The sequence below is a fragment of the Chiloscyllium plagiosum genome, unplaced genomic scaffold (genome assembly GCF_037043375.1).
Source record: "Chiloscyllium plagiosum isolate Xiang-an unplaced genomic scaffold, Cpla_swu_hap1 HiC_scaffold_26, whole genome shotgun sequence".
Classification (NCBI taxonomy): domain Eukaryota; kingdom Metazoa; phylum Chordata; class Chondrichthyes; order Orectolobiformes; family Hemiscylliidae; genus Chiloscyllium; species Chiloscyllium plagiosum.
In genome coordinates this window covers 8,956,408-8,971,134 of record NW_028270164.1, presented here as the reverse complement: position 1 = coordinate 8,971,134, position 14,727 = coordinate 8,956,408, and the positions used below count along the sequence as shown (strand labels likewise).

The window sequence follows — 14,727 nt, the reverse complement described above, 5'->3', positions numbered from 1 at the left end:
TGCTTTTCATGTACGCTTTGTTTTCATCAACACTAGCAATTATGCAGAAACAGAAAGTGAAAGAAATTAAACTGACGGACTTGAATGGATACATTCCCCGTCCTCCCCAATCCAAAATAGAAAGTGAAATAGAGAAATCAAGATTGGGATGAGGAATGGAAATCAAGATTTCATGAAAATTGAAAACTTTCCAAATTCTAGCTAAGTGGCCAAGAGAGAATATTTGTTTCTCGTAGTCTTAACAGTACTAAATTTCGAAAAGACGACATTGGGATTTGCTTCAGAATTAGGAAGTAAAATTTGAACAATAAGTGTCTACATTCATGTATTCAGGAAGATGGGATGCAGCTTAGTGACACTCTAACTGTGAATGTCAGCAACCAAGTCTTAATAGTCGGGAAGCAAGGATCAAGTTTCAGATAGGTGACCGCTAATCCATGAACATTCTTTCAGGGATAGATGGAGCCTACAATAGGATAAGCTGTCCATTCTGTAGAAGGAGCACAGTCAATTGGGTCTCTTAACATTTACTTTTGTGTCTTCATATCTGAATTTACAGAGCTCAAGCTGTATTGATTTAATTTTGACAATTTTTTTCCCCATTCAATCACGTTCATGTTTTCTGCTTAATATTTAGTTATTTGAAATTTAATTATAATGCGAAAGACTACAGCATGAAAACATACCCTTCCGTCCAACTTATCCATGCTGACCAGATATCCAAAATTGATCTCATCCCATTTGCCAGCATTTGGCCCATATTCCTCTTAAATTCTTCCTATTCATATATCCACATTGACCAATAAAGGCAAAATTACCAAATCCTGCCTTGTCTTCCCAGCCTACCTGTGACTCCAGTTTCAAAGAACTGAGAGCTTACTCTCAAAGGTCTCTTTGTTCGGCAACACTCCATGTCCTTACCATTTAGCATATCAGTCCTGTCCTGATTTGACCTACCAAAATATAGCGCCTCACACTTTTCCAGATTAAATTCCATCTGCGACTCCTTAGCCCATCCGTTTGAGGTCCTGTTGGACTCTAAGGTAACCCCCTCCACTGTCCACTACACCACCAATTTTGGTATCATCTGCAAATTTGTTATTCTCATTTAGATTAAAATAAGGAGTTTTAAGTGAGAATTGATTGGCTTAAGAATCTGAAATTAATTTGAACATGTTAATTGATCATTGGAAACAAGCTGAATGTTACTTATGTAGTCTGTCATTTGTGTAGAGAAACTGAAGGGATAGCTACCTCTTTGATCTCCTGTGTGAATAACAAATGGACTAGAAGGTCTAAGTTATAATTGTCAATCTATTTTAATCCTCTGAGTTAGGGAAGAGCAGCAGCTGGGTCACCACGATTTGCATCTGAGCTGAGGCCAGTCGCATTGTTTCACAGGCAATTGGTTGTGTTTCTAATCAAGTACGGTGATCCTTATAGCAAAGGGCATTCATATGGTTGTCAGCTGAGTGCAACAAATAGTTTCACACATAAAGCTTATACGTGAAATAACTATTTAAGTAATCATTCAGCCATCTGTAGAACTGCATACAAATGTCAACCACAAATCTAGAAATAAGGGGGAGAAAAGCAAGTAAAGACTAAATTGCTGGATGCATTTTAGGCTAATATGATGAGATCTTCTGTGTAATTGGTTATCCTGATGGTACAGCTATATAGTCAGGTTAACTTGCAGAAATACTTTAAAATGGAATATGACTTATGCTTCTGTTTGCTCTGATCCTGGTTTACCAATGTTTTAACCGCAGACCTCTGAGAAATGGATGTAGACAGACAAGATATTAAATGGCTTACTTTAGACAAGGAAAACTGCAAGGATGTTTTAGACTGTCTTGTATATTTTCTAATGCCCTGCTGTAGAGTGGGATTGATAAATGTCTGGGAGCGTATTGTCTATACTATCCATTTACTGTATAGCATCATACTTGAAAATGTCAGAGCACAAGAGGCTGGTGTCAGTTAGTGCACATTTGACAGATTCAAATAAACTGAAATGTACAGATATTGTTTCATTGATTGTGTAAATTTTAAATGAACTTTTGCAGAGATCGAACAAAATGGTCTTTCAAGGCAACCAAAGGATGTTCTACGGGATATGCAGCAAGGTTTAAAGGACGTAGGCGCCAATGTCCGAGCTGGGATCAGTGGATTTGGTGGCGGCGTGGTGGAAGGTGTAAAGGGAGGCCTGTCTGGTCTCTCTCAGGTCACTCACACGGCAGTAGTTTCCAAACCACGGGAGTTTGCTAGTCTAATACGAAACAAGTTTGGCAGTGCTGACAACATTGCCCACTTGAAAGACACACTGGATGAGTCCCACCAGGAGGAGACCAGTAGGACTCTGAGTGGCAGTGCTACACTGGTGTCAAGCCCCAAGTATGGAAGTGAGGATGAATGTTCCAGTGCAACCTCTGGCTCTGCAGGTGGGAGTAACTCTGGGGCAGGGGCTGGAGGCATGGGGAGTCCCAAATCAAATACACTGGACAGCCATCATAACAACTTTGATACTATCCTGGATGAACTTCGTGAAATTAAAGATAGTCAGTCACATCTGGAGGATGCAATGGAAGATTTGAAAGGACAGTTACAAAGAGATTATGCTTATATGACGCAGTGTTTGCAAGAAGAACGATACAGGTATCTAACTTACAGTTGATATATTTTGACTTGATGAATAAGGAAATGGATAGCTGCACCGTTTTGAAAATCAAGATTAGAGTGGTGCTGGAAAACATCAATTTTCCTGCTCCTTGGATGCTGTCTGACCTGCTGTGCTTTTCTAGCACCACTCTAATCTTGACTCTAAGCGACAGCATCTGCAGTACCCCCTTGCTCCACACTGTTATGAAGTACAAGTGTGGACTTTCCCCATCAAACTTTCTTTTTTCCTTCCCTTTCTCATCCCAGTTCCTATCAGCATGCAAGCTAATTTTAAGAGAGTAAAGATTTGTGAACCCCAAATTGAATCAGTTGTAATAAAGTGGAACACTCAAAGTCAATCCCACTATTCCTGGAGTCATTTCAAAAGTTTTTTTTAAATTATTTAAGAAAACAAAGTTCCCAAATTTGCCTGTCAGACCTGGTTAATAGAGAATCTTTAACAGGTTTCTATACGTGACAAGAACTATTTTTATTACAAATAATTAGATTCTAACTGCAGGCAAACAACCGTTTACTGTTTTCTTGCCACCTTCTAAAACCCTGTGTACACTTGCGCACATTCTCAAACAAAAAAAATTGGTGTTATAGATGGGGGCGAAAGTACGAGGGAAGCAGTTGAATAGCACCAGTCATTTGGATTCAGTGAAGTGTTCCTTTTGTTTCCAAGTCTTTCAGTTCTCTGACCTTTTCCTTTAGGACCTCACACTTCTTCACAGCAGGCACAGAAACATTTTGATTCAGTTACAAGATTTGGGCATCATTGGCTGGGCCATTATTTGTTTTCCATTCGTAATTACCTTTGAGAAGGTGGTGGTGAATTTCCTTCTTGACTGCTACAGTTAGTTTTGTGTAGGTATGCCCACAATGCTATTTGAGAGGAAGGGGGTTTCAGGATTTTCACTCTGACACTGAAGTAACAGTGCATGAATTATAAAGTCTTTGGCTTATTGATTCAGTGTGACAGTTTACAGCAAATAGTGGGAGAAAGTAAACTGGCTTTCTTCAGGCTTCACATATTTTACTACACAGAGACAATATCATTCACACCCATAAGCTGTAACTATGTCAACATGCTCAATCAAATTCCTGAGACTGCAGCATTGATGCATTCAAGCTTCAGTGATAACCATAAAAGAATATAGCCAATAATGAAAGAAATTATTTCACCTCAAGGTCAGTGAGCCCTCTCTTCCAGTGCAGTCTTTGCCTAGTTGCAGTTAGGATGGTATCTGCCTTTACAATATTGTGATTTCTCCAGTAAGTTCTCCAAATGTATGCATTCAACATTTTGGAGATATGTGTTTGCTTCATAATGAGTGAGGCAGCCTGAACAAAGACCAAGATCTTTTCTATCCTGTTGCATAAGATGCACCAGGATTATCTGGGGAGCATCTTAGCTTTGGCCTTGTTGCTGTGTGCTAGATTTGACCGGAGCACTGCTAAACTAGGGAATATTGGCCTGGGTTACTCTTCTGGTCATTACTGGCAATTCATACTAAATTGTACATATGTATGGATGTGAGTTGAGGACAAGATCCAGTTTGGCGGCAGTGTCCTTCATGTTCATATAATAAACGTATATTGTGTAGTCACTTGATGAGGGACTCCAGGCTAACTGTGTCTGAAACAGTCACCTTGCTTAGATGAGAACCTTCAGGATGAAGAAGGAAGAAAAGTTTGGACGGAAAATGTATCTGAGATCCAGGAGCTTGATCAATTGACACATTCATGGTCAGGTTATATTGTGAACGTGATACCCTGGAATGACAACACTGCTTTTCACATCAATTTGATCAAAGGAGTCAATGCATGCCATGCAACAGAAAGTTCTTTATCTGAAATGCCACAGCCACAGGACTCAAATAACCCTTGTCCTTCAACATGCTACGTGACAAACTTTGTAAAATGTACAAATCCTCAATATATATTTACTGTAGAAAAGGACATGGAAGATATAGAATGTAGAAAGATAGATGGTGACATCATGAAAAATGTCCTTATTACAGAGGAGAAAGTGCTGGATGTCTTGAAATGCATAAAGGTGGATAAATCCCCAGGACCTCATCAGGTGTGCCCTAGAACTCTGTGGGAAGCTAGGGAAGTGATTGCTGGGCCTCTTGCTGAGATATTTGTATCATCGATAGTCACAGGTGAGGTGCCGGAAGACTGGAGATTGGCTCACGTGGTGCTACTGTTTAAGAAGGGTGGTAAGGACAAGCCAGGGAACTATAGACCAGTGAGCCTGACGTTGGAGGGAATCCTGAGGGACAGGATGTATGTGTGTTTGGAAAGGCAAGGACTGATCCGGGATAGTCAACATGGCTTTGTGTATGAGAAATAATGTCTCACAAATGTGATTGAGTCTTTTGAAGAAGTAACAAAGAGGATTGATCAGGGCAGAGCGGTTGATGTGATCTATATGAACTTCAGTAAGACGTTCGACAAGGTTCCCCATGGTAGACTGGTTAGCAAGGTTAGATCTTACAAAATACAGGGAGAACTAGCCATTTGGATACAGAACTGGCTCAAAGGGAGAAGGGTTGTTTTTCAAATTGGAGGCCTATGAGTGGAGTGCCACAAGGATCGGAGCTGAGTCCTCTACTTTTCATCATTTGTAGAAATGATTTGGATGCGAGCATAAGAGGTATAGTTAGTAAGTTTGCAGATGACACCAAAATTGGAGGTGTAGTGGACAGTGAAGAAGGTTACCTCAGATTTCAGCGGGATCTTGATCAGATGGGCCAATGGGCTGAGAAATGACAGATGGAGTTTAACTCCGATAAATGTGAGGTGCTGCATTTTGGGAAAGCAGATCATAGCAGGAATAATACACTTAATGGTAAGGTCCTCGGGTGTGTTGCTGAACAAAGAGACCTTGGAGTGCAGGTTCATAGCTTCTTGAAAGTGGAGTTGCGGGTAGATAGGATAGTGAAGAAGGCATTTTGTATGCTTTCCTTTATTGGCCAGCATATTGAGTACAGGATTTGAGAGGTCATGTTGTGGCTGTACAGGACATTGGTTAGGCCACTTTTGGAATATTGCGTGCAATTCTGGTCTTCCTATCGGAAAGATGTTGTGAAACTTGAAAAGGTTCAGAAAAGATTTACAAGGATGTTGCCAGGGTTGGAGGATTTGAACTATGGGGAGAGGTTGATATGGCAGTGGCTGTTTTCCCTGGAGCATCAGAGGCTGAGGGGTGACCTTCTAGAGGTTTACAAAATTGAGGGGCATGGATAGGATAAATAGACAAAGACTTTTCCCTGGGGTGGGGGAGTCCAGATCTAGAGGACATAGGTTTAAGGTGAGAGGGGAAAGATATAAAAGAGAACTAAAGGGCAACTTTTTCACACACAGCGTGGTACGTGTATGGAATGAGCTGCCAGAGGAAATGGTGGAGGCTGGTACAATTGCAACATTTAAAAGGCATCTGGATGAGTATATGAATAAGAGAGGTTTGGAGGTATATGGGCCAGGTGCAGACAGGTGGGACTAGACTGGGTAGGGATATCTGGTTGGCATGGACGAGTTGGACCGAAGGGTCTGTTTCTGTGCTGTGCATCTCCATGATTCTAATTTGAAGGAGGTAGTAGTTCTTTAGTACTGCTACTCTTGCAGTACCTTGAAATGCATGGTGGTGGTGCAGTCTACCCGTAGTTCTGTTGCACCAGCTAATTCAATGTAATGTGCCTGCTGGCATTCTGGATTTTAAATGCAAATATAATTATTATTCAAATATATTGCTTATCTGTACAATATATAAAGTCAGGCTATAATGAAGCAAATTGTCAATTTTAAATGTAATTTTGAGATAAGGTTCAAAGAGACAAATCACGTCAACTTAAATATGTATCGTAAATGTTTTTACTTTGTGTGTAAGCATCAACTATATTGAAATTTCAGCATGTTGTAGGTGAGCATCCCAGCATGTATGAAAAACCAGGTTTAGATGTAACTGTTTAAGATTATTTAATTGCCCCCTCGACCCATGCGCTTACTGGGTTCCCTTCTGTCCTACAACATAAATGACTTCTGAAATATGATTTCACAGAAGCCAAGATAACAAATGCTACCAGTTGAATCAATACCATGTCTGCTTTCGCTTACTCGACATCCACATGCATTAATTGAGAGTGGGAATGCTTGCTGATTTTTATCATAACTGCAGTCCAAAAAATTGAACCCTCTTTGCCCCAGTTGTGATCTTTTAACACGCTGGAAATCTACAAGAAAAACTACAAATTTTGGAAGGACTCAACACCATAATTAACGTTTCTGGTCAATTAGTGTGTCAGGACTGGAAAATATTGAGTTGAATGGCTTTTCAGCAGGCACAAAGTACAGAAATAGGCGAGGAGCAGGAGGCATAATTGGGATCTGCTGATCCCAGGGCCTTCCAGTCTGTCTTCCACCACATTTATGGGATACAGGACCCCATCTACCACCCCCTGAGAAAAGGAACAGGAAGTGGCTTTACCACAGGAAATGACATCACCAACCCAAAGAAACCCAAACATATAAATAGAAAGCAGGAATTTTCAGCAGTGCCTTGCCTGAGGCCCACTGAAGATGTTACCTAGTAGGGTGATGAAACATCTGGAAATGAACCTCCTAGCTCAGCGATCAAACCTATATCCAGATGCGTTCCTTTCATCCAATTGTGATAGAAGTTTATAAAATAATAAGAAGTATAAATACAGTTAATGATTGTTGTCTTTTCCCTATGCTCGCGGATTTCAAAACTGGGGAGCACATTTTTATGGTGAGAAGAGAGATTTTAAAAAAGATGTAAGAGGCAAAGTTTTTGTACAGAGGGTTCATTAGTGGAGTGAACTTGCTGAGGAAGTGGTGGGTGCAGGCACCGTTACACAATTTAAAAAAAACATTTGGATAAGTGCATGACAAGAAAAGGTTTGGCAGGACATTGGCCAGGAGCTGTCAGGTGGGACTATTTTAGTTTGGGGTTATGTTTGACATGGACTGGGTGAACCGAAGGGTCTTTTTCCACGCTGTTTGACTCTGACTGTGATTGACCTATAATCCTCTCCACACCATTCTGCTGTAATTATTGACACCTTCTCCAGACCCCTCTTCAGGCCCTATACTTTTTCCCCTTTTATCTTCTACCCACAATACTTATGTCATTTAACCAGTCTTGCCCTTCCTTCAACCAGATAACTCCCATTTGTTCTTTTATGTCCCCCTTTTATTTTCTCCACCACCCCCACCTCCAACATGTCACATACTTTCCTATTCTAACAAACGACCATCGAACTGAAATGTTAACCCCTGTTTCTTTCTCCACATTTGATGTTGATTGCATCAAACATTACGCAACTATTTTAATCCCTCTTACATATCTCCCTCATGGCCTAGCGATCTATTATAGTACATGTTCTTATCTGTCACTGCATCAAACCTATTTGATGCATTTTTATATTAAGCAAATACGTTACGTGGATCAATTTTTTTTGTAGAGTATTAGATTATATTCAAAATTCTTCAGTTTTAGAGAATAACGCAGCTTGGAAAGTTGAAGTAAATTCAGCCACCTTGTCACGTTTTACTTCAAGATTTCACTCTCCAAAAATGTCTTTCCTGCATTTTACACTAAATCTTTATTTACAGTCAGTTCCAAGTCATTTTACACTCCTGTGTTTTCTCTCTCTTTCTCTCTCCCCCCTCTTTCTCTCTGTCTGTCTGTCTGTCTCTCCTCCCTCTATGTTCATCTTCCTGGATTTCCTGACTCTTTCCCTGCTTACAGTTCAAATGTTATGTTCTTCCTCCCCATCCACCATGGTGTAATGCCAGTTTGAAGTCTCTTCAGTTGCTCACTCCATCACATCAACTCTTGAATCAGATTTTTCCTGCCTATTATTCATAACCTCAAGATTCCCAAAGACTGCCTAGCTTCACGTCTCATGAAGTAGCCACTATCCTTGCAGTTCAAATCACCAGAGCAGGTTAGCTGTATATGTTCTCCTTGAGCACACCATTCACAGTTATAAAATGAACAACTGAAGATGCACACAAGATGGTGCAAACTGTACATATCAAGTCATCGTTCAAGTAAGAACATAATAAATGACTAATTAGCTTAATAAATTTAACTTTGTGACATATATTCTGTAATGACCATGTTTTATTGTTGCAGTTTTTAAAAAAATGAATGTGTAAGTTGATCTCGTAATGTCTACCCCAGTTATTCTGTTTCTCAATAAGTAGCAGTATGGCAGTGTATTGATGGAGTTGAGTGAAAGTACCTTGTTTTGACATCATAATAGATGTTACAATTTATTACAGATGCAAAACAAGCTTTTATTTTTCTTTGTGCATTTCATGCTATGTTTTGACAATCTTACAGGGGTAGTCCTTTTGCAGTATGGAACTGGAGTATTGCTGGAAAAGGGGAATGTTGTCCAGGCTTTTCATTTTTCATACATTAGAATAGGTGCAGGAGTACCAAATTTTAGAAGGAACGTCAGCTTACCTTCAGTAAGAAAAGGGTGCTGATTAGTAAGCTGGAAGATTCTGATTGGGTGAAGCCTTGCCAAATGTACCAGAGAACTGTGGGCCACTATGCTTTTGTTCAGTTGAAAAAGACACAATGCCTGGATATGTTCTTCTTGTTTGCAGGGGTTAGGGTCCTGTTAATAAATATAATTAGCTTCTAGCAAACGTGAATGACTTCAAACAAGCATAGTCCATTTGCCAACCACACACAAGCTAGGAATCTTGCAATGAAGAACTTGCCTCCTGATTCCCCAAAGTTAGTCCACCAGTTATAAAGCAGAAATCAAAAATGTGACGGAATACTCCCAGTTGCCTGGATGAGTGCAGCTCCAACAACATAAGTTTCTTGACACTATCCAGAACAAAACAACCCACTTGATTGGTACTATGTCCATAACCACCAATGCTCAGTAGCAGCAGTGTACACCATCTCCAACATGCACTGCAGAAGTTCACCAAAACTCAGTACACAGCAGCTTCCAAACCACTACCTCTAGCATCTGGAAGGACAAGAAAGCAGATATATGGGAACACCACCACGTGCAAGTTCCCCTCCAACCACATACCATACGGATCTGGGAAATATAACTTCACTGTCGCTGAGTCAAAGTCCTAGAACTCTATCCCTAACAGCACTGGGGTATGATCAACAACTCATGGACTGCAGGATTTCAAGAAGGCAGCTCACTGCTACCTTCAAAAGAGCATCTAAGGACAGACTGTCACCTTGACAGCAGACTGTTGGAATGGTGTCCTTTTCACAGCAAATCATCTGACTCCTAAATGCTGGAAGATTATTGGGGCATATGTAGCATTGTATTCTGACTCTCATGTTGCAATTTTTCAATTTAAAATTTTCCTTTTCTTAAAGGAGAATATAGAAATAGGATGTGGGCTAGTGAGTAGTTTTGGCATGTTCCACTGTTCAATTGAATACTATTTGATCTGTATATCAACTCCATTTAGCTGCTTTCTGCAGTCATTAACTTAGCGGCTGAAATTAATAATCTCACACTAATCTGCAGATTGATTTGACATCAGTTTATTTGTACTTGCCAGTAATTAAACTTTGTGACATTGTGGGCCAAAAGATCACTGAGAGCAGAATAGTTCATGGCCTAGAACAGCATATCTCCCAATTCAAATGAGACTGCATTATCTTTCCAATTTAGTCAAGAATAACCGATATACTGCAATTAACATTTAAATAATTACTGCTATGTGAAAAAATGATTTCTGATATCTGTCCCAAACTAAACATATCTCAATTTGTACTTCTCATTCTCTTATCCACCAGTTTAAATTTAATTTTAGACACAGCTGAAGATTAACCTCTCGTTTTCCAGTAGGCATTTTATATACTTCAGCAGGTGATTTCTAATTAGCCACCTCTCAAATCTGAAGAATCCAGCATTTTCCAGTCTATCTTCTGTGTCCTTGACACTAAGGATCCTGTCTCTATCCTCAAAGTGTAAACAGTAGGCCAGGAGTGTAATGCCTCTGAGTTCATTGATTTCTGTAAGTAGTACCAAATGGAGTGCATCTCCTATTAGATCATGCAAGTTAGCAATGGTGTAGATTTGTAGTGAGTTACATGGTATGTTCTGCAGCTTTCTAAGAATGTAAGAAAATGATCTGAAACTGCTGCAGAATGTGTTCCCCTTCTACTTGGTGCATTGAACATCAAGAGAAGGACTGGGTCCATTTTAAAAATTTGAGAGCCAAATACAGCTGGAAATCTGCAATTAAATCAAAATGCTGGCAATGCTCAGTGGCTATGGAAGGCACCTGTGGAGAGAGAAATGGAGTTTACATTTTGGGTCAATGATTTGGACTTCCTACTGATGCAGTATAATCTTAGAAGTAGGGCAATTGGCAATACTAATTTATAAGCTCATGTGTAAGCACTGTAAATTGTTTTCATGGTAAAGTTTTAATTCTCTGTATAGGTATGAGCGCTTGGAGGAACAACTGAATGATCTAACTGAACTTCACCAGAACGAAATGTCTAACTTGAAACAGGAACTTGCCAGTATGGAGGAAAAGGTTGCGTACCAGTCAGATGAGAGAGCCAGAGATATCCAGGTATGTACTTCCCTAAGAAAAGAGCTGCTTTAGTTGGTGAACACCTTGAATTTCCTCGGTGGAAATTTCTACTAGGTGCTATTAGGGGATAAGAGATACTTCCTAATAGGAGTGAAATTCATACCATTGGATGAATAAGTCGTGATTGTTTTCCTGCATCTTTGGATGGCATTGATAGAAAGAAACAATTGGATTGGAAGTTACTGGGTTACTTTAATAGTTCCGCATTCCAGTGATTGTTAATTGCAGATATCGATGTCCTTTATCATTTCTGCACCCATCCCCCAAAATGAATGTAGATCAGCAGAAATATTTTGCAATTATTTGTGAATATAACATTTTCAAATCCATTTGAACAGATCTCTGAGAATCTAACGCCCTTGTTTGTAGATTTTGGCAGTAAAGCATAATGGCATTTTTAGAAAAATTATATTGCCCTGATTGCAACTTACTTTCTGGACAAGCTTCATTCATTCCCTGTTCCAGCAACTCCATTCAGACTCTTATTCTCACTGGACATAATTTTAGTTTGGATGTGAAAATATAGCTATCACAAGTTACAGGTACAATTTGTGAAACCTTAGTGCAGCTGTACCATTACTTACTTAAACTGCTTGAAGTTGATTCATTTGGTCATTTAATCTTTTCACTTTGCTTTTCATTGCTTTATGGTTTTGCACATCATCTCTCTATGATATTTCTCTGAGCTGCACATGCATGTTGACAAAAGCATTTTTCGCTCTTCTCCCTCTTTCCTTGCAGTGTATTCCTTGTTTCTTTTTTCTTCAGTGGTGCCATTCTTTTTCTCCCACTCTTCTCCAAACGAGCTGACTTGTGCAGTTATGCAATTACATAAGCACAAGAATTTCTTCATGACCATGTTGAACTAACCAACCTTTCAATATCTTGATTGTAGATTATTGGGATATAGGTGCTTCAAATGTAGTATTTATTGTGCCTCTCTAATTATCTTGGAATTGTTGCAATTGCTGTTAGCGAGGAGGGTTCAAAGATTTTAACCCAAAGGAAAAGCAGTATATTTCTAAGTCAAGATGATGGTGTGTGTGACACATGGGAATATCATTAATGACAGTGATCTAATGCTGCCCTAATTCTAAGTGGTGGAGGTCTCTGATGTAGAATACACTGTCAAAGGAGAGTGAATGCTGACAGGCTGTATGTCTGTTGGAACATCGTGGTTGAGTCTTTCGCCAATGTATATACCTAGGTGTGCTTTCTAGCAGGATACAGGTTGTGAGCATAAATCTGGCTATATGTTTGCAGTGTCTGTTTGAGTGATGAGTTAACTTAGCACAAACCATGAATTGAGCCTGGAGATAATTAGTTGATATCTAGAACAAAAAGAATAAAATTTCAATGAAGATTGCATAAACTAGATTTGAATTTCTTGGGTATAAACAATTCAGAGCTGATTTTATTGTTTAAGATGATTAAAGGAGTTAATAAGGTGCATAGGGAAAACTATTCTGTTTGTTTGGGACACCAGGACAAGAGCACATGGCCTTAATATTAGTGCTTGGATGGTGAGAATTGATGTCAGGAAGCATTTTTTTACACAAAACGGTAGTAGAAATAGAACTCACTGAAAATATATTTAAGGCGAGATCACTTGAAAATGTCAAAACCAATAAAATTTTTATTTAGCAAGTATATTAAGAGTTACAGAGTGAAGGCAGGTAAATCACTGAACTGTTATGATGAAGAAGGAAGCTATTTGGCCCATCATGCCTACACTGGCTCATTAAATATGCATTACTACCAACAAAGTTGAAGACCTAGATCACTTGAGATCCAGCTGAATGATGGAACAGGCGAAAGGGGTTGGATGGCCTATTGTTGCTGTTATTTTATAAACAATTATGGAAATCTCAAATGTGTTGTGCTACAGAATCTTGATGTGCAGATTCTTACCCCTGTAATTCCCCAGTGATAAATTCTTGATCATAGATTTGCCTTCTGCAAGAGGGAAGCCTGCAGGTTTAATAGCACCTCAGTTTGCATAGCTGTGCTCTGCAGATGAAGTATTTTCTTGGTCAGGATATGGTATGTGTGGCAATTTGGCACGAAAAAATAGACAAGGAAAGCACATTCTGTTGAGCTGAAGAATGCATGTGGTTTGTATATACGTGGGTGTCTGGGAAGTTTGGGATACTCATATTAGTCTTTGCTTTGATATGGTCCATCCAAGATAATCTCTCACTCCACAATGTATTGTTCAGAGAAGGATGTTAACTGATAAGTACAAGAGTGCCTGAGCAGACACATTCCTAAACTGTCTGATCCAGGTCTGACTCATTTACTGCCACTGTACATTGTCTGCTGACCACACAGCTCTCTCGCTGCGACTTCATTTCCTCTGTATCTTTAACCTTTTAAAGGACTAAAGGACCTTTTATATTAATCTCAGATGGATAACAGCTGTAAAAGGAAATTTCCCCTCATTTTATTCCCCTCTACCCATGAAAATCCATTTTTATAACTACTTCATTTAATCGTTTGGATTTGCAGTCAGTCCCTTCTGCCAAATACAGATCAGTTTTTATTGCATATATTCATTTGTTAGTAGTAAGTGTTTGAATATTTTTCTGTAGTCTTTGAGAATTGAACTAAATGACTGTAATCTGATTGAGCTATACAAATTTATGCATTTCCATTGTAATGCACCATATTAACTTCCAGGTTTTTGAAGATGTTAAAGTTCATTTTTATTTTCATTTTGTTTTCCGGAAATGTGTGCTATGGAACTTGATCTTAAAGTCTAGGTTCTACAGATGGTGCTGTTGCCTTGTATAGAACAGACCACCTAATACTAATGTTAATACTAGTGTTAAGTTTAAGGGAAGATTTAATAAGATTGTTCAAAATTATGAAATCCTTTGTAATAGAGTAGGGGAGAAACTTTTTATTAACAGGAGGGTTGGTAATGTGAGGGCACAAAGTTAACATAATTGGCAAATGAAAAAGAGAAGATATCAAAGTTTGTTTCGATTCAATAAGCTATGATAACGTACAATGCATTTTCTGAAAAAGCAGGGAGCAAATTCATTTGTAACTTAGAAAAGAGAATTGAATAAATAATTAATAAAGAAAATAAATATACAGCTTTAGGTAAGGAGCAAAACCATGAGACTAACTGGATAACTCTTTCAAAGAGATTGTTCAGGCATCGTATACTGAATGGTTGCCTCCTGTGCTGTATATTTTTATGCAACTGTAAGGAGAACAGATGGAGTGTGATGGATGGGCTGATTGGCTTTTTTTGTTTTGCTTTAATTTCTTGATACAATACTGCAGTTGAGCCATGCTCCAACAAGATAGTATAGTTTGATTTCTGGGTGAAAATGCTTCTAACGTAGTTTGGATTCATCAATGTCACATGGCTGTAAGAAACATTTTATCACTCTGGCAGAACTAAAATAATTCAGTGGA

At 39.0% G+C, this 14,727-nt stretch overlaps 1 protein-coding gene across 6 annotated transcripts in view; it reads left to right on the top strand.

Moving 5' to 3' along the window:
* tmcc2 (transmembrane and coiled-coil domain family 2) overlaps positions 1-14,727 on the top strand; it is a 171,364-nt gene that overhangs the window by 139,686 nt on the left and 16,951 nt on the right. For all 6 annotated transcript variants that reach the window (XM_043716397.2, XM_043716395.2, XM_043716396.2 and 3 more), the window contains 2 exons: positions 2,070-2,658; positions 11,142-11,277. In XM_043716397.2, the coding sequence (XP_043572332.1) occupies positions 2,070-2,658; positions 11,142-11,277 (725 nt within the window). The remainder of the gene's footprint in view (positions 1-2,069; positions 2,659-11,141; positions 11,278-14,727) is intronic.